The sequence below is a fragment of the Lipotes vexillifer genome, unplaced genomic scaffold (genome assembly GCF_000442215.2).
Source record: "Lipotes vexillifer unplaced genomic scaffold, Lipotes_vexillifer_v1.1 scaffold690, whole genome shotgun sequence".
Classification (NCBI taxonomy): domain Eukaryota; kingdom Metazoa; phylum Chordata; class Mammalia; order Artiodactyla; family Lipotidae; genus Lipotes; species Lipotes vexillifer.
This window is the reverse complement of record NW_006798376.1, coordinates 3,319,986-3,334,665: the sequence shown is the minus strand read 5'-3', so window position 1 is coordinate 3,334,665 and position 14,680 is coordinate 3,319,986. Positions and strand designations below refer to the sequence as shown.

The 14,680-nt window shown below is 35.7% G+C and overlaps 1 protein-coding gene across 1 annotated transcript in view; it reads left to right on the top strand.

Moving 5' to 3' along the window:
• The window catches only part of ATAD1 (ATPase family AAA domain containing 1), a 50,245-nt gene that overhangs the window by 16,933 nt on the left and 18,632 nt on the right, over positions 1-14,680 (top strand). Inside the window, exons 5-6 of the mRNA XM_007470298.1 lie at positions 3,295-3,495; positions 7,046-7,152. Of these exons, the coding sequence (XP_007470360.1) occupies positions 3,295-3,495; positions 7,046-7,152 (308 nt within the window). The remainder of the gene's footprint in view (positions 1-3,294; positions 3,496-7,045; positions 7,153-14,680) is intronic.

Sequence of the window (14,680 nt, the reverse complement as noted above, 5' to 3'; positions counted from 1 at the left end):
TTTTTGACCCCCAACATAAATTGGATATTGGTGTACAGAAGCAGAGTATACAATCAGTTGCGTACCATACTTGTTCCATTTGGGAACTGGAAATAGGTTATGTAGGTTAGACTCATTGCTTTATTGCCAATTTTATGTTTTCCTTAGTTCATTGCTGTCTAAGCTGAAATTGATCACTGCCTCACAGACTATAGAAAGTTAATTTGAGAATGATTTGTTATGTCATGAATGTGTGACACATGATAATCATACTTAATAACGTATAAAGATATGGTGTCACTGGTTACAAGAACATGCCATAAAATACTGATGGTTGCATTAAAAAATGTAACCCTTTCTTCCCCCCAAACATTTAAAAATTTACAATAGTTAAAATTCCATTTGAGGGACTTCCCTGGTGGTCCAGTGGTTAAGACCCCATGCTCCCAATGCAGGGGGCCTGGGTTCGAACCCTGATCAGGGAACTAGATCCCGCCTGCCACAACTAAGAGCCCCGGCACAGCCAAATAAATATTAAAAAAAAAAAAAAATTAAAAAAAAAAATCCATTTGAATGCTGTATGGTCCTTCTATAAAATCTGAATTCAGTAATCATTATTTTGGCACATAACTTTTATGTTTGTGAATGTCATCATACTCCATGTTTTGATGCATTCTTTAAAATGTAGATAAGAAATATATGTTTTGAAAGATGGACTTTCTGTGGTCATAAAGGCCTATAACTCCCCCCCCTCCCCCCAGTACTCTGTATTTAAGTAGTTTTACAGATATTTATTTTTCTACCATTTGGACAAATTTTTTATTAAACCTTGAAAGTAAATAAACTAGTCCGAAAAAGGAAGAAAGAAAAGTTGGTCACTAATAAGATAATATATTTTTCACTAATGAGGATTATCCCAAATTTGGATTTGTTTGTCCCAATACTTCTTTTCTTCCTCATCCTAAATCTTTATTTGCATGCAGTACTTAGGAAGTAAAGCCTTTGTCAAAAACATCCATCTTAAAAAGGGGTTTGAATTTTTAAGTCTCTTCAAAGCACAAAATAATAAACACATTTTTAATTCTGTTGAAAATGGTTGTAAAAGTATCAGACTAAGTTTTAAAAACGAGTTAAAATGTTATAAAACTAATAATTAAAGCTAAATGCCTCACATGCATTTGCAGAACCACTCGTTGATCTTCATAAATATTAACATGGTGGACTCCACTTCAACAAAGGATATAGAAAACGTGCCATTTTCAAATAATATTATTGCTGTACTCACTGATAAAGTATCAGATGGGACAACATGAATCTTAGTGAAGCTTAAGATACATACAGAAATGGGGATTAAACAGTTGAATAAATAATTTTAAAGCTAACATTCATGTAATTACCACCCAGGTCAAGAAGTGAGCATTGATTGTTCCTCATGTGAACCTTATCTGTCACAGCTCCATCCTCCAGAAGATTATGAAATCCAAAAGTTTTCATTGCATGTTAAATCTTTAGACATTAGTAAATAACTGCTCAATTAATAATACTAATTATAATCCCTGAAATAACTAGAAAAACTTAATCCTACTAGGAGGTACCAAAACTAAACTATTAGGAATAAAAAATTCAAACTGATAAATGAATACTTTGAAACAAATCTGACAGTTTGAGAGTATTCCGTGTGTTTATGAAGTGATGGTATAGCTGCAAAGTCAACAAAATATGAAGACTTTTGCATCATTATTTCTAAAAACCCAAGATTCAAGTAATACATATTAAAAGTTTGCTAGTAGACCTGCATTCCATATTAAATTATATGATCAAAATAAAAAATGTAATAATTCCATATGTTATCCCATATGTTTTCAGCTTCACTTGAATTTGATGGCATTAGACTATATTCTGTATTGTTCACATGCCATCTAAAAGTGTCAGTAGAAGGTTCAAATTTAACTGACTTAACTGAACTTTTAGTACCTAAATGAATGTAATTAAAAAATGCAAGGACTGCTTGACAAAATTAACATATACTGGCAGTGCTTATGGATTTAAATTTTTAAATCAGCTTTAGAAGGGTTTAATTTAAAATGATTAAACATGAGTTAGTTGAATCTTGAAGAATTATTAAAACCACTAGAAAAATCTATGTGTGCTTGAGGAGGAGTTTGAACATTATTTTGAAATGTTTGGCACAAAAAGAATTTGGTAGGTTATAGAACCAAGCTCAAGTTTCTCATTTTTAAAAAAATGTAAGTTTGGCGGGGGGAGGTTTATATAAAATACTTACTTTTCTTCCCTCATACTTTGTTTTTTATTTTTATTACATAATAGGAATATTTTGTATAACTCCAAATTCTCTCCATTTTACCCCAGCATGCTGCCTAAATTGTATTTATTTATTTGGTCATGGTGTGTGGGATCTTAACTCCCCAACCAGGGATGGAACCCAGGCCCCAGCAGTAAAGCACTGAGTCCTAACGACTGGACCGCCAGGGAATTCTCAATATTGTCATTCTTTAAGTGCTATTACATGAGAAAAGTCGAGAAGCTCTAGATTAAGGAAATATTTAAAGAAGTTTGCAGATGATGATTTTTGTCAGCCCTGTCTGTAAATGATCTGTAGTCAGGGCCATAATTTTAGTATTATATTAACTTAGAAAATGCTACCTCATTTTAGATGAAAAACAGTTGGTGATGATTCCCCAAATTTCTCAAGACCTCAGCCTGTTTAGATCTTTTATATATTAAAAGACTTACCTTAAATTGCATTTAGCAGCAAATTGCTGTCAGTGGAGACTCTAGGTTAATAATATAGTTTTTATTCCTAGGAAATTAAAACAGGAGTGACAGGTGATTTCTTTTTAAGAAAAGATCATTATCTCAAGTCTCTGAGCAATAGCAAAACAGTGTTTTCTACAGTCTATTTTGAAGTTGTTCATTTTCTCTGGGCTGTTGTCATTGTGTTATAGGGCTCTTAGCTCGTGAAGGGGAAGGGCATTAGACGGATTTTATTTGTCAACCATTGATCAAGAGGTGTGAGTTTGGATGTCAAGATGATTGTCTTTAATATCCTGAACTGGACCATTTCATGAAGGGAGAAAGCACAAGGGTGCTATAATCCCAAATACATGTCATCACTGACACAAACTTAGAATATAGCACCTTCCTTTCTACTATAAGAAAAGATTAATAAAAATGGAAGTGAATATTGCGAAAAAGTTTCGTGTGGACAGAATTAATACTATGTTGATTTTCCCATAAACTAGCAAATATCTCTTTCTCTTAAAGGAAATAATAAAATAACATGTTAATTTCCAGGTGTACTTCTCTATGGGCCTCCAGGCTGTGGTAAAACGTTGATTGCCAAGGCTACAGCCAAAGAAGCAGGTTGTCGATTTATTAACCTTCAGCCTTCAACACTGACAGATAAGTGGTATGGAGAATCTCAGAAACTGGCTGCTGCTGTTTTCTCCCTTGCCATAAAGCTACAGCCTTCCATCATCTTTATAGACGAAATAGGTATGCTATGTTTTTAAACAGTATGCAGTGGGCTTTCGTATACATGTTTCCTCATGCATATGTTTGTCCAGGGTAGATACCTAGAAGTTGAACCGTTAGGTTGTGTGATGTGTCCATCTTCAACCTCACTAGGATTACCAGCTTTCCCTACATACTCCCCCAAAACTTATCTTTTCAGGCAGTATCATTAATTTTTGTCAACTTAAAGAGCAAAAATTATCTCATCATTGTTTTGTGTTTCCCTGCTTACTAGTAAATTTGTGCATCTTTTAACATGTTGACTAGCCATTTAGGTTTCCTTGCTTGTAAATTGCCAGTTTTTCTTTGGGGTTATTTGCAGTTTTCTTAGTAATTCTTTGATGATGTTTTATTATGATTGCAAATATTTTCTAGACTGGCTTATCTTTTCACTTTATGATAGTTTCTTTTATGGAGATTTAAATTTAAATGTAGTTACATTTATAAAAAATATTAAAAAAATAGTTACATTTATAAAAAAAATTTATCAGTTTTTTTCCTTTATGGCTTATACTTCTTGTGTCTGGTTTACAAATCCCTTCACTACCTCCATAAATACTCTCCTTTTTAAAATATATAACGTGAAGTAGGAATCTCGTTTAATTCCTTGCCATATGGACAGTCAACTTATAAATAGATCATCTTTCTCTGTATGTCATGACTTTTATATTAGTGGGCTTTTTCTCTATTTTATGGATCATCTATATTTTTATTATAATTTATATATTATAATAAAGCTACAGTAATTAAAACTGTAGCTTTGAATAAATTTACTATTATAATTATATGTAATATGATAAGCTATATAGAAATATATAGAGAGAAAGATAGGTATAGATATAAAGTATTTTGGTTACTTGTTTGCCTTGTGTATCTTTCTCACCAATTTATTCCATTTATTTTGGATTTTTGCTTTGACTTTTGCACAAAGGAGCATATAGCTGGATTTTTAAAACTTTTAATCTAAGGCTCTTTAACCAGGAACTGTGGTCAGTTTGCTTTCATTTTAATAGCTGATATATTTAGATTTATTTCTACCACATAACTGTGTGCTTTTTATGGGTATTTACCAATCTAGTGGACTTTTGCATTTTTTTTATTCCCTTTTCCCTCACACAGGTTTAGAAGTTACGTACAGTTGACCCTTGAACAACAGGTTTGAATGGGTCCACTTATACGTGGATTTTTCTCAACAGTAAAAACTCTTATCACCACATGAGCTGCATCTACGGAGGAACCGTGTATATAGAGGGCCAACTGTAAATTATATGTGGATTTTGGACTATGGAAAGGCTCAGCGCCCATAACTCGTACCTTCTTCAAGGGTCAACTGTATTCTTTTTCTTTTAGCATACATTTAGCATAGCTACTTGTCTTAAAAGTCTAAGCTAATTATTTCTCGCATCTTCCCAAATAATACAGGGACCTTAGAACTCTTGGATACTAATCATTCCTCTCATCTCTTATATGTTTTTGTTAACAGTTTCTCTTGTTTTTTACTTTTCCATATTAGTTGCTATTTTTATACTGGCAGTGCTTGTTTAGAGATCCACTTTGCCAGTTATTTTGCTCACTATTACTTCTTGCACCTGCCTTTTCTGGATTTAATTTCCTTCTTACTGAATGTGGATCCTCCCAGACCAGGGCGTGAACCCATGTCCCCTGCATTGGCATGTGGATCCTCCCAGACCAGGGCGTGAACCCATGTCCCCTGCATTGGCAGGCAGACTCTCAACCACTGCTCCACCAGGGAAGCCCTCCAGCTTTCTTTTGATTTCAATTTGCATGGGATATCTTTTTCCATTCTCTCACTTTCAGTCTATGTGTCCCTCGATCTGCAGTGGGTCTCTTGTAGACAGTATATATGTGGGTCTTTGTTTTGGATCGTTCAGCCAGCCTATGTCTTTTGGTTGGAGCATTTAATACGTTTACATTTAAGGTAATTATTGATATGAATGTTCTTATTGCCATTGGGTTAATTGTTTTGGATTTGTTTTTGTAGTTTTCCTCTTTTGTTCTCTTGCGATTTGATGACTATGTTTAGTGCTGTGTTTGGATTCCTTTTTCTTTTTTTGTATGTATATCTATTGTCGGTTTTTGGTTTGCAGTTACCATGAGGTTTTGATATACCAGTCTGATATACCAGTCTATATATATATATATATATATATATATATATATGATTGTTTTAAGTTGCTGGTCTCAAGTTCAAATGCATTTACAGTATCGTGCTTTTGTACTCTCCTCACAGTTGCTGGTTTTGATATCATATCCGCATGTGGATGACTTTCTACCTTTACTGTATGTTTGCCTTTACCAGTGAGCTTCCATTCATAATTTTCTTGTTTCCAGTTGTGGCCTTTAGCATTTGTTGTAAAGCTGGTTTGGTGATGCTGAATTCTCTTAGCTTTTGAGTGTCCATAAAGCTTTTGATCTTTCTGTCAAATCGAATGAGAGTCTTGCTGGGTAGAGTATTCTTGGTTGTAGGTTTTTTCCTTTCATCACTTTAAATATATCACACCACTCCACTCCATTCTGGCCTACAGAGTTTTTGCTGAAAAATCAGCTCATTACCTTATGGGGATTCCCTTGTATGTTATTTGTTTTTTCCTGTTGTTGTTTTTAATATTAAAGCTTGGACCCAGCACATTAAAAAGCATTTTCATGTCACTTGCATGTATGATTGACAGACTTCAAGTTTTAGTTTTAATGTTGAAATGTGAAAGTTATTGAGAAATGCCAGTGATTTGAAGGGATACAAGACAAAACATTTGAAACAGGATTGTACGGGAAAATATAGGATTTGTTTTTATTGTCTTTTTTTGTTCTTAGGATATACCACCTTTCAGTCCTTTCGTTCTAGAAGGAAAAAATTTTCCCCCTCCTAAAAGTATTTCATGTTCATTATAGATAATTTGGAAGATAGAAAAGAATTCAAGAGAAAATTAAAATTGTCCATCAGTATCACTGAGAGATAACCAAAGTTATTAGCATTTTGGTGTATTTCATTAAAGGTTTTTTTACCCTGTATAACATATATGTACATGCATGCCAGCATGTATGTTTTAAACCATTTCCTGTCCTATATTTTCCCACTTAATAGTGTTTTGAGATTTTCCAGTATCATTTTTATTTATTACCAGGAAAAGTGTATGAGGAAAAAGGATGTGATCCCATAATTAAGAACACATAGGATGCAGAGAACCTGGAAAGTTAGGGCCAAAGCACACAGACTTTTGCTCTAAGACACTACGTGATCCTTTTTTAGCCTCTCAGCACTAGATCCTTTACTTCTTTTATATATGTTCGTATGAATGTATTTTTAGGAAAGAAATGAGGATTGTGAATTGATTGTTTTAATTTGCTGGATAATTTGTCAAAGTAGTTATATCAGAATAATGTATGAAAAGGCATATTCGAACCCTTTTCTTTGTAATCTTTCATAAAATTGTCAGCTTTTAATTAACGGTTTGAAATTATGTAAAGAGTAATTTATTACTGATTTGTAAGGTTAAGGATTTTTTTCTTCTAGACTCCTTTCTACGAAACCGTTCAAGTTCTGACCATGAAGCTACAGCCATGATGAAAGCTCAGTTTATGAGTCTCTGGGATGGATTGGATACTGATCACAGCTGCCAGGTATTTGAAAGTAATCTGCTTTAATTTGTGTTATTCTTGGTGGTGGTGTTAATAGAAAATTTGGCTGCTTGTTAAGCTTATTTACAGAATTATTTTTCATAGCTTATACTTACCAATAAATGATGAGAATCTGAAAGAATATGGTTTGTATATGTCTTCATCCATTTTGAGAGCTTCGTAATTAATAAAATGTTAAAAAGATTTCCCAAATGCTCAAAACAAATACAAGAATAAGAGAGAAAACCAGGGTATTAGAACCATCTATGTCAAGGAAAAGGAAGTGACTAGTGGCTATGAGTATTCTGTACATTTCATTTGCCTCTTACCATAAATCCTTATAGTCTTTACTCTCAGTTCTTATGTCACTTTTAAAATATATATATAGTCGTGTGTATATGTTAATCCCAAACTCCTCATTTATCCCTCTCTCCCACCTTTCCCCTTTGGTAACCATAAGTTTGTTTTCTATGTCTGTGAGTCTGTTTCTGTTTTGTAAGTTCATTTGTATCATTTTTTTAGATTCCACATATAAGTGATATCATGTGATATTTGTCATTCTCTGTCTGAATTACTTCACTTAATATGATAACCTCTAGGTCCATCCATATTATTGCAAATGGCATTATTTTATTCCTTTTTGTGGCTGAATAATATTCCACTGTATGTACCACATCTTCTTTGTCCATTCATGTGTCAGTGAGCATTTAGGTTGCTTCCATGTCTTGGCTGTTGTAAATTGCCCTCCTGTGACCTTTGGGGTGAATGTATCTTTTCGAATTATGGTTTTCTCCAGATATGTGCCCAGGAGTGGGATTGCTGGATCCTATGGTACCTCTATTTTTAGATTTTTAAGGAACCTCCATACTGTTCTCCATAGTGGTTGTACCAATTTACATTCCCACCAACAGTGTAGGAAGATTCCCTTTTCTCCAAACCCTCTCCAGCATTTATTGTTTGTACACTTTTTAATGATGGCCATTCTGACTGGTGTAAGGTGATACCTCATTGTAGTTTCGATTTGCATTTTTCTAATAATTAGCGATCTTAAGCATCTTTTCATGAGCTTTTTGACCATCTATATATCTTCTTTGAAGAAATGTCTATTTAGGTCTTATGCCCATTTTTTGATTGGGTTGTGTGTTTTTTTGATGTTGAGCTGCATGAGCTGTTTGTAATATTTTGGAAATTAATAATTAGATCCCATGTGTTTATTTTTGTTTTTATTTTCATTACTCTAGGAGGTAGATCCAAAAAGATCTTGCACAATTTATGTCAAAGTGATTACCTCTAAGAATTTTATAGTATATGGTCTTACATCTGGGTCTTTAAGCCCTTTTTTTTTTTAATTAATTTTTACTGGAGTACAGTTGCTTTACAATGTTGTGTTAGTTTCTACTGTACAGCAAAATGAATCAGCTATACATATACGTATATCCCCTCTTTTTTAGATTTCCTTCTCATTTAGGTCACCACAGTGCATTAAGTAGAGTTCTCTGTTCTATACAGTATGTTCTCATTAGTTGTCTATTTAATACGTAGTATCATAGTGTATAGTGTCAATCCCAATCTCCCAATTCCTCCCATCCCCCCTTTCCCCATTGATATCCATACATTTGTTCTCTACGTCTGTGTCTCTATTTCTGCTATGCATATGAAATCATCTACACCATTTTTCTAGATTCCACATATATGCGTTAATATATGATATTTGTTTTTCTCTTTCTGACTTACTTCACTCTGTATGACACTCTCTAGGTCCATCCATGTCTCTACAAATGACCCAATTTCGTTCCTTTTTATGGCTGAGTAATATTCCATTGTATGTATGTACCACATCTTCTTTATCCATTCCTCTGTTGATGGACGTGTAGGTTGCTTCCATGTCCTGGCTATTGTAAATAGTGCTGCTGTGAACATTGGGGTGCATGTGTCTTTTTGAATTATGGTTTTCTCTGGGTATATGCTCAGTAGTGGGATGGCTGGGTCATATGGTAGTTCTATTTTTAGTTTTTTAAGAAACCTCCATACTGTTTTCCATGGTGGCTGTATCAGTTTACATTCCCACCAACAGTGCATGAGGATTCCCTTTTCTCCACACCCTCTCCAACATTTATTGTTTGTAGATTTTTTGATGGCCATTCTGACCAGTGTGAGGTGATACCTCATTGTAGTTTTGCATTTCTCTGATAATTAGTGATGTTGAGCATCTTTTCATGTGTTTGTTGGCCATCCATGTGTCTTCTTTGGAGAAATGTCTGTTTAGGTCTTACACCCAATTTTTTGATGGGTTGTTTGTTTTTTTGATACTGAGCTGCATGAGCTGTTTGTATATTTTGGAGATTAATCCTTTGTCAGTTGCTTCATTTGCAAATATTTTCTCCCATTCTGAGGGTTGTCTTTTTGTCTCATTTATGGTTTCCTTTGCTGTGAAAAGCTTTTAAGTTTCGTTAGGTCCCATTTGTTTATTTTTGTTTTTATTTCCATTTCTCTAGGAGGTGGGTGAAGGATCTTGCTGTGATTTATGTCATAGAGTGTTCTGCCTATGTTTTCCTCTAAGAGTTTGATAGTTTCTGGCCTTACATTTAGGTCTTTAATCCATTTTGAGCTTATTTTTGTGTATGGTGTTAGGGAGTGATCTAATCTCATACTTTTACATGTACCTGTCCAATTTTCCCAGCACCACTTATTGAAGAGGCTGTCCTTTCTCCACTGTATATTCCTGCCACCTTTATCAAAGATAAGGTGACCATATGTGCATGGGTTTATCTCTGGGCTTTCTATCCTATTCCATTGATCTATCTTTCTGTTTTTGTGCCAGTACCATACTGTCTTGATTACTGTAGCTTTGTAGTATAGTCTGAAGTCAGGCAGCCTGATTCCTCCAGCTCCATTTTTTGTTCTCAAGATTGCTTTGGCTATTCGGGGTCTTTTGTGTTTCCATACAAATTGTGAAATTTTTTGTTCTAGTTCTGTGAAAAATGCCAGTGGTAGTTTGATAGGGATTGCATTGAATCTATAGATTGCTTTGGGTAGTAGAGTCATTTTCACAATGTTGATTCTTCCAATCCAAGAACATGGTATATCTCTCCATCTGTTTGTATCATCTTTAATTTCTTTCATCAGTGTCTTATAATTTTCTGCATACAGGTCTTTTGTCTCCTTAGGTAGGTTTATTCCTAGGTATTTTATTCTTTTTGTTGCAGTGATAAGTGGGAGTGTTTCCTTAATTTCTCTTTCAGGTTTTTCATCATTAGTGTATAGAAATGCAAGAGATTTCTGTACATTAATTTTGTATCCTGCTACTCTACCAAATTCATTGATTAGCTCTAGTAGTTTTCTGGTAGCATCTTTAGGATTCTCTATGTATAGTATCATGTCATCTGCAAACAGTGACAGCTTTACCTCTTTTCCGATTTGTATTCCTTTTATTTCTTTTTCTTCTCTGATTGCTGTGACTAAGACTTCCAAACTATGTTGAGTAATAGTGGTGAGAGTGGGCAACCTTGTCTTGTTCCTGATCTTAGAGGAAATGGTTTCAGTTTTTCACCACTGAGAACGATGTTGGCTGTGAGTTTGTCATATGTGGCCTTTATTATGTTGCGGTAGTTTCCCTCTATGCCTACTTTCTGGAGACTTTATTATAAATGGGTGTTGAATTTTATCAAAAGCTTTTTCTGCCTCTGCTGAGATGATCATGTGGTTTTTATCCTTCACTTTGTTAATATGGTGTATCACATTGACTGATTTGCATATATTGAAGAATCCTTGGATTCATGGGATAAACCTCACTAAATCATGGTGTATGATCCTTTTAATCTGTGTTTGGATTCTGTTTGCTAGTATTTTGTTGAGGATTTTTGCATCTGTGTTCATCAGAGATATTTGCCTGTAGTTTTCTTTTTTTGTGACATCTTTGTCTGGTTTTGGTATCAGGGTGATAGTGGCCTCGTAGAATGAGTTTCAGAGTGTTCCTCCCTCTGCTATATTTTGGAAGAGTTTGAGAAGGATAGGTGGGCTGTTGTTTGTTGGAAGATTTTTAATCACAGTTTCAATTTCAGTGCTTGTGATTGGTCTCTTTATATTTTCTATTTCTTCCTGGTTCTTTCTCGGAAGGTTGTGCTTTTTGAGAATTTGTCCATTTCTTCCAGGTTGTCCATTTTATTGGCCTACAGTTGCTTGTAGTAATCTCTCATGATCCTTTGTATTTCTGCAGTGTCAGTTGTTACTTCTCCTTTTTCATTTCTACTTCTGTTGATTTGAGTCTTCTCCCTTTTTTTCTTGATGAGTCTGGCTAATGGTTTATCATTTATCTTCTCAAAGAACCAGCTTTTAATTTTATTGATCTTTGCTATCGTTTCCTTCATTTCATTTTCATTTATTTCTGATCTGATCTTTATGATTTCTTTCCTTCTGCTTACTTTGGGGGTATTTTTGTTCTTCTTTCTGTAATTGCTTTAGGTGTAAGGTTAGGTTGCTTATGAGATTTTTCTTGTTTCTTGAGGTAAGATTTTATTGCTATAAACTTCCCTCTTAGAACTGCTTTTGCTGCATCCCATAGGTTTTGGGTCTTTGTGTTTTCTTTGTCATTTGTTTCTAGGTATTTTTTGATTTCCTCTCTGATTTCTTCAGTGATTCCTTGGTTATTTAGTAGCATGTTGTTGAGCCTCCATATGTTTGTATTTTTTACAGTTTTTTTTTCCTGTAATCGATATCTAGTCTCACAATTTTGTGGTCAGAAAAGATACTTGATATGATTTCACTTTTCTTAAATTTACCAAGGCTTGGTTTGTGACCCAAGATATGGTCTCTCTTTGAGAATGTTCCATGAGCACTTGAGAAGAAAGTGTATTCTGTTGTTTCTGGATGGAATGTCCTATAAATATCAATTAAGTCCATCTTGTTTAATGTGTCATTTAAAGCTTGTGCTTCCTTATTTAGTTTCATTTTAGGATGATCTGTCCATTGGTAAAGTGGCATGTTAGAAGTCCCCTACTATTATTGTGTTACTGTCACTCTCCTTTCATGGCTTTTAACATTTGCCGTATATATTGAGGTTCTCCTATGTTGGTTGCATATATGTTTACCATTATTATGTGTTTTTCTTGGATTGATCCCTTGATCATTATGCAGTGTCCTTCCTTGTCTCTTGTAACATCTTTATTTTAAAGTCTGTTTTGTCTGATATGAGTATTGCTATTCCAGCTTTCTTTTTTTTTTTTTTTTTTGAGGTATGTGGGCCTCTCACTGTTGTGGCCTCTCCTGTTGCAGAGCGCAGGCTCCGGACGTGCAGGCTCAGTGGCCGTGGCTCACAGGCCTAGCTGCTCCGCGGCATGTGGATCCTCCCAGACCAGGGCGTGAACCCATGTCCCCTGCATTGGCAGGCAGACTCTCAACCACTGCTCCACCAGGGAAGCCCTCCAGCTTTCTTTTGATTTCAATTTGCATGGAATATCTTTTTCCATTCTCTCACTTTCAGTCTATGTGTCCCTCGATCTGCAGTGGGTCTCTTGTAGACGGTATATATGTGGGTCTTTGTTTTGGATCGTTCAGCCAGCCTATGTCTTTTGGTTGGAGCATTTAATACGTTTACATTTAAGGTAATTATTGATATGAATGTTCTTATTGCCATTGGGTTAATTGTTTTGGATTTGTTTTTGTAGTTTTCCTCTTTTGTTCTCTTGCGATTTGATGACTATGTTTAGTGCTGTGTTTGGATTCCTTTTTCTTTTTTTGTATGTATATCTATTGTCGGTTTTTGGTTTGCAGTTACCATGAGGTTTTGATATACCAGTCTGATATACCAGTCTATATATATATATATATATATATATATATATATGATTGTTTTAAGTTGCTGGTCTCAAGTTCAAATGCATTTACAGTATCGTGCTTTTGTACTCTCCTCACAGTTGCTGGTTTTGATATCATATCCGCATGTGGATGACTTTCTACCTTTACTGTATGTTTGCCTTTACCAGTGAGCTTCCATTCATAATTTTCTTGTTTCCAGTTGTGGCCTTTAGCATTTGTTGTAAAGCTGGTTTGGTGATGCTGAATTCTCTTAGCTTTTGAGTGTCCATAAAGCTTTTGATCTTTCTGTCAAATCGAATGAGAGTCTTGCTGGGTAGAGTATTCTTGGTTGTAGGTTTTTTCCTTTCATCACTTTAAATATATCACACCACTCCACTCCATTCTGGCCTACAGAGTTTTTGCTGAAAAATCAGCTCATTACCTTATGGGGATTCCCTTGTATGTTATTTGTTTTTTCCTGTTGTTGTTTTTAATATTTTCTCTGTCTTTAATTTTTTCAACTTTATTACTATGTGTCTTGTCATGTTCCTCCTTGGGTTTATTCTTCATGGGACTCTCTGCGCTTCCTGGACTTGAGTGACTGTTTCTTGTCCCACGTTAGGGAATTTTTCAGCTATGATCTATTCAAATATTTTCTCAGGCCCTTTCTCTCTTTCCTCCTTCTGGGACCCCTGTAATGTGAATGTTAGTGTGTTTAATGTTGTTCCATTGGTCTCTTAAGCTGTCCTCCTTTCTTTTCATTCTTTTTTCCTTATTGTGTTCCACAGCAGTGATTTCTACCATTCTGTCTTCCAGGTCAGTTATCTGTTTTCTGCCTCAGTTATTTTGCTGTTGATTCTTTCTAGTGTATTTTTCATTTCGGTTATTGTATTCTTCAACTCTGTTTCTTTGTTCTTTATATCTTCTAGCTGTTTGTTAAACATTTCTTGTATCTTTTCAGTCTGTGCCTCCATTCTTTTCCCGAGATCATGGATCATCTTTACTATCATTGCTCTGAATTCTTTTTCAGGTAGATTGCCTATCTCCACTTCACTTAGTTGTTCTTCTGGGGTTTTATCTTGTTCCTTCATCTGGAACATATTTCTCTGCCGTCTCATTTCGTCTTAACTTTCTGTGTTTGTGGTTTCCATTCCGCAGGCTGCAGTGTTGTAGTTCCTCTTGCTTCTGGTGTCTGTACCCTGGTGGATGAGGCTGGTCTAGAGACTTGTGCAGGCTTCCTGGTGGGAGGGACTTGTGCCTGCCCACTGGAGATTGGAGCTGGGTCGTGTCCCTCTGGTGGGCAGGGCCAGGTCATGGGGTGTGTTTAGAGGTGGCTGTGGTCTCAGGAAGATTTAGGCAGCCTGTCTGCTGATGGGTGGGGCTGTGCTCCAGCCCTGTTTGTTGTTTGGCCTGAGGCGTTCCAGCGCTGGATCCTACAGTGAGGCCTCATCTTGATGTCAGAATGGCAGACTTCAGGAGAGCTCATGCCAATGAATACTCCCTAGTGTCCTTGTGTCCCTCTGCCACCAGTGTCCTTGTCCCCACAGTGAGCCACAGCCGCCACCCTGCCTCCCCAGGAGACCCTCCAAGACCAGCACATAGGTCTTCTCCAGGCTCCTGTGAAGTCACTGCTTTTTCCTTGGGTCCTGGTACACACAGGACCTTGAGTGTGCCCTCCATGAGTGGAGTTCCTGTAATCAAGCCCCACTGGCCTTCAAAGCCAAATGCTCTGGGGGCT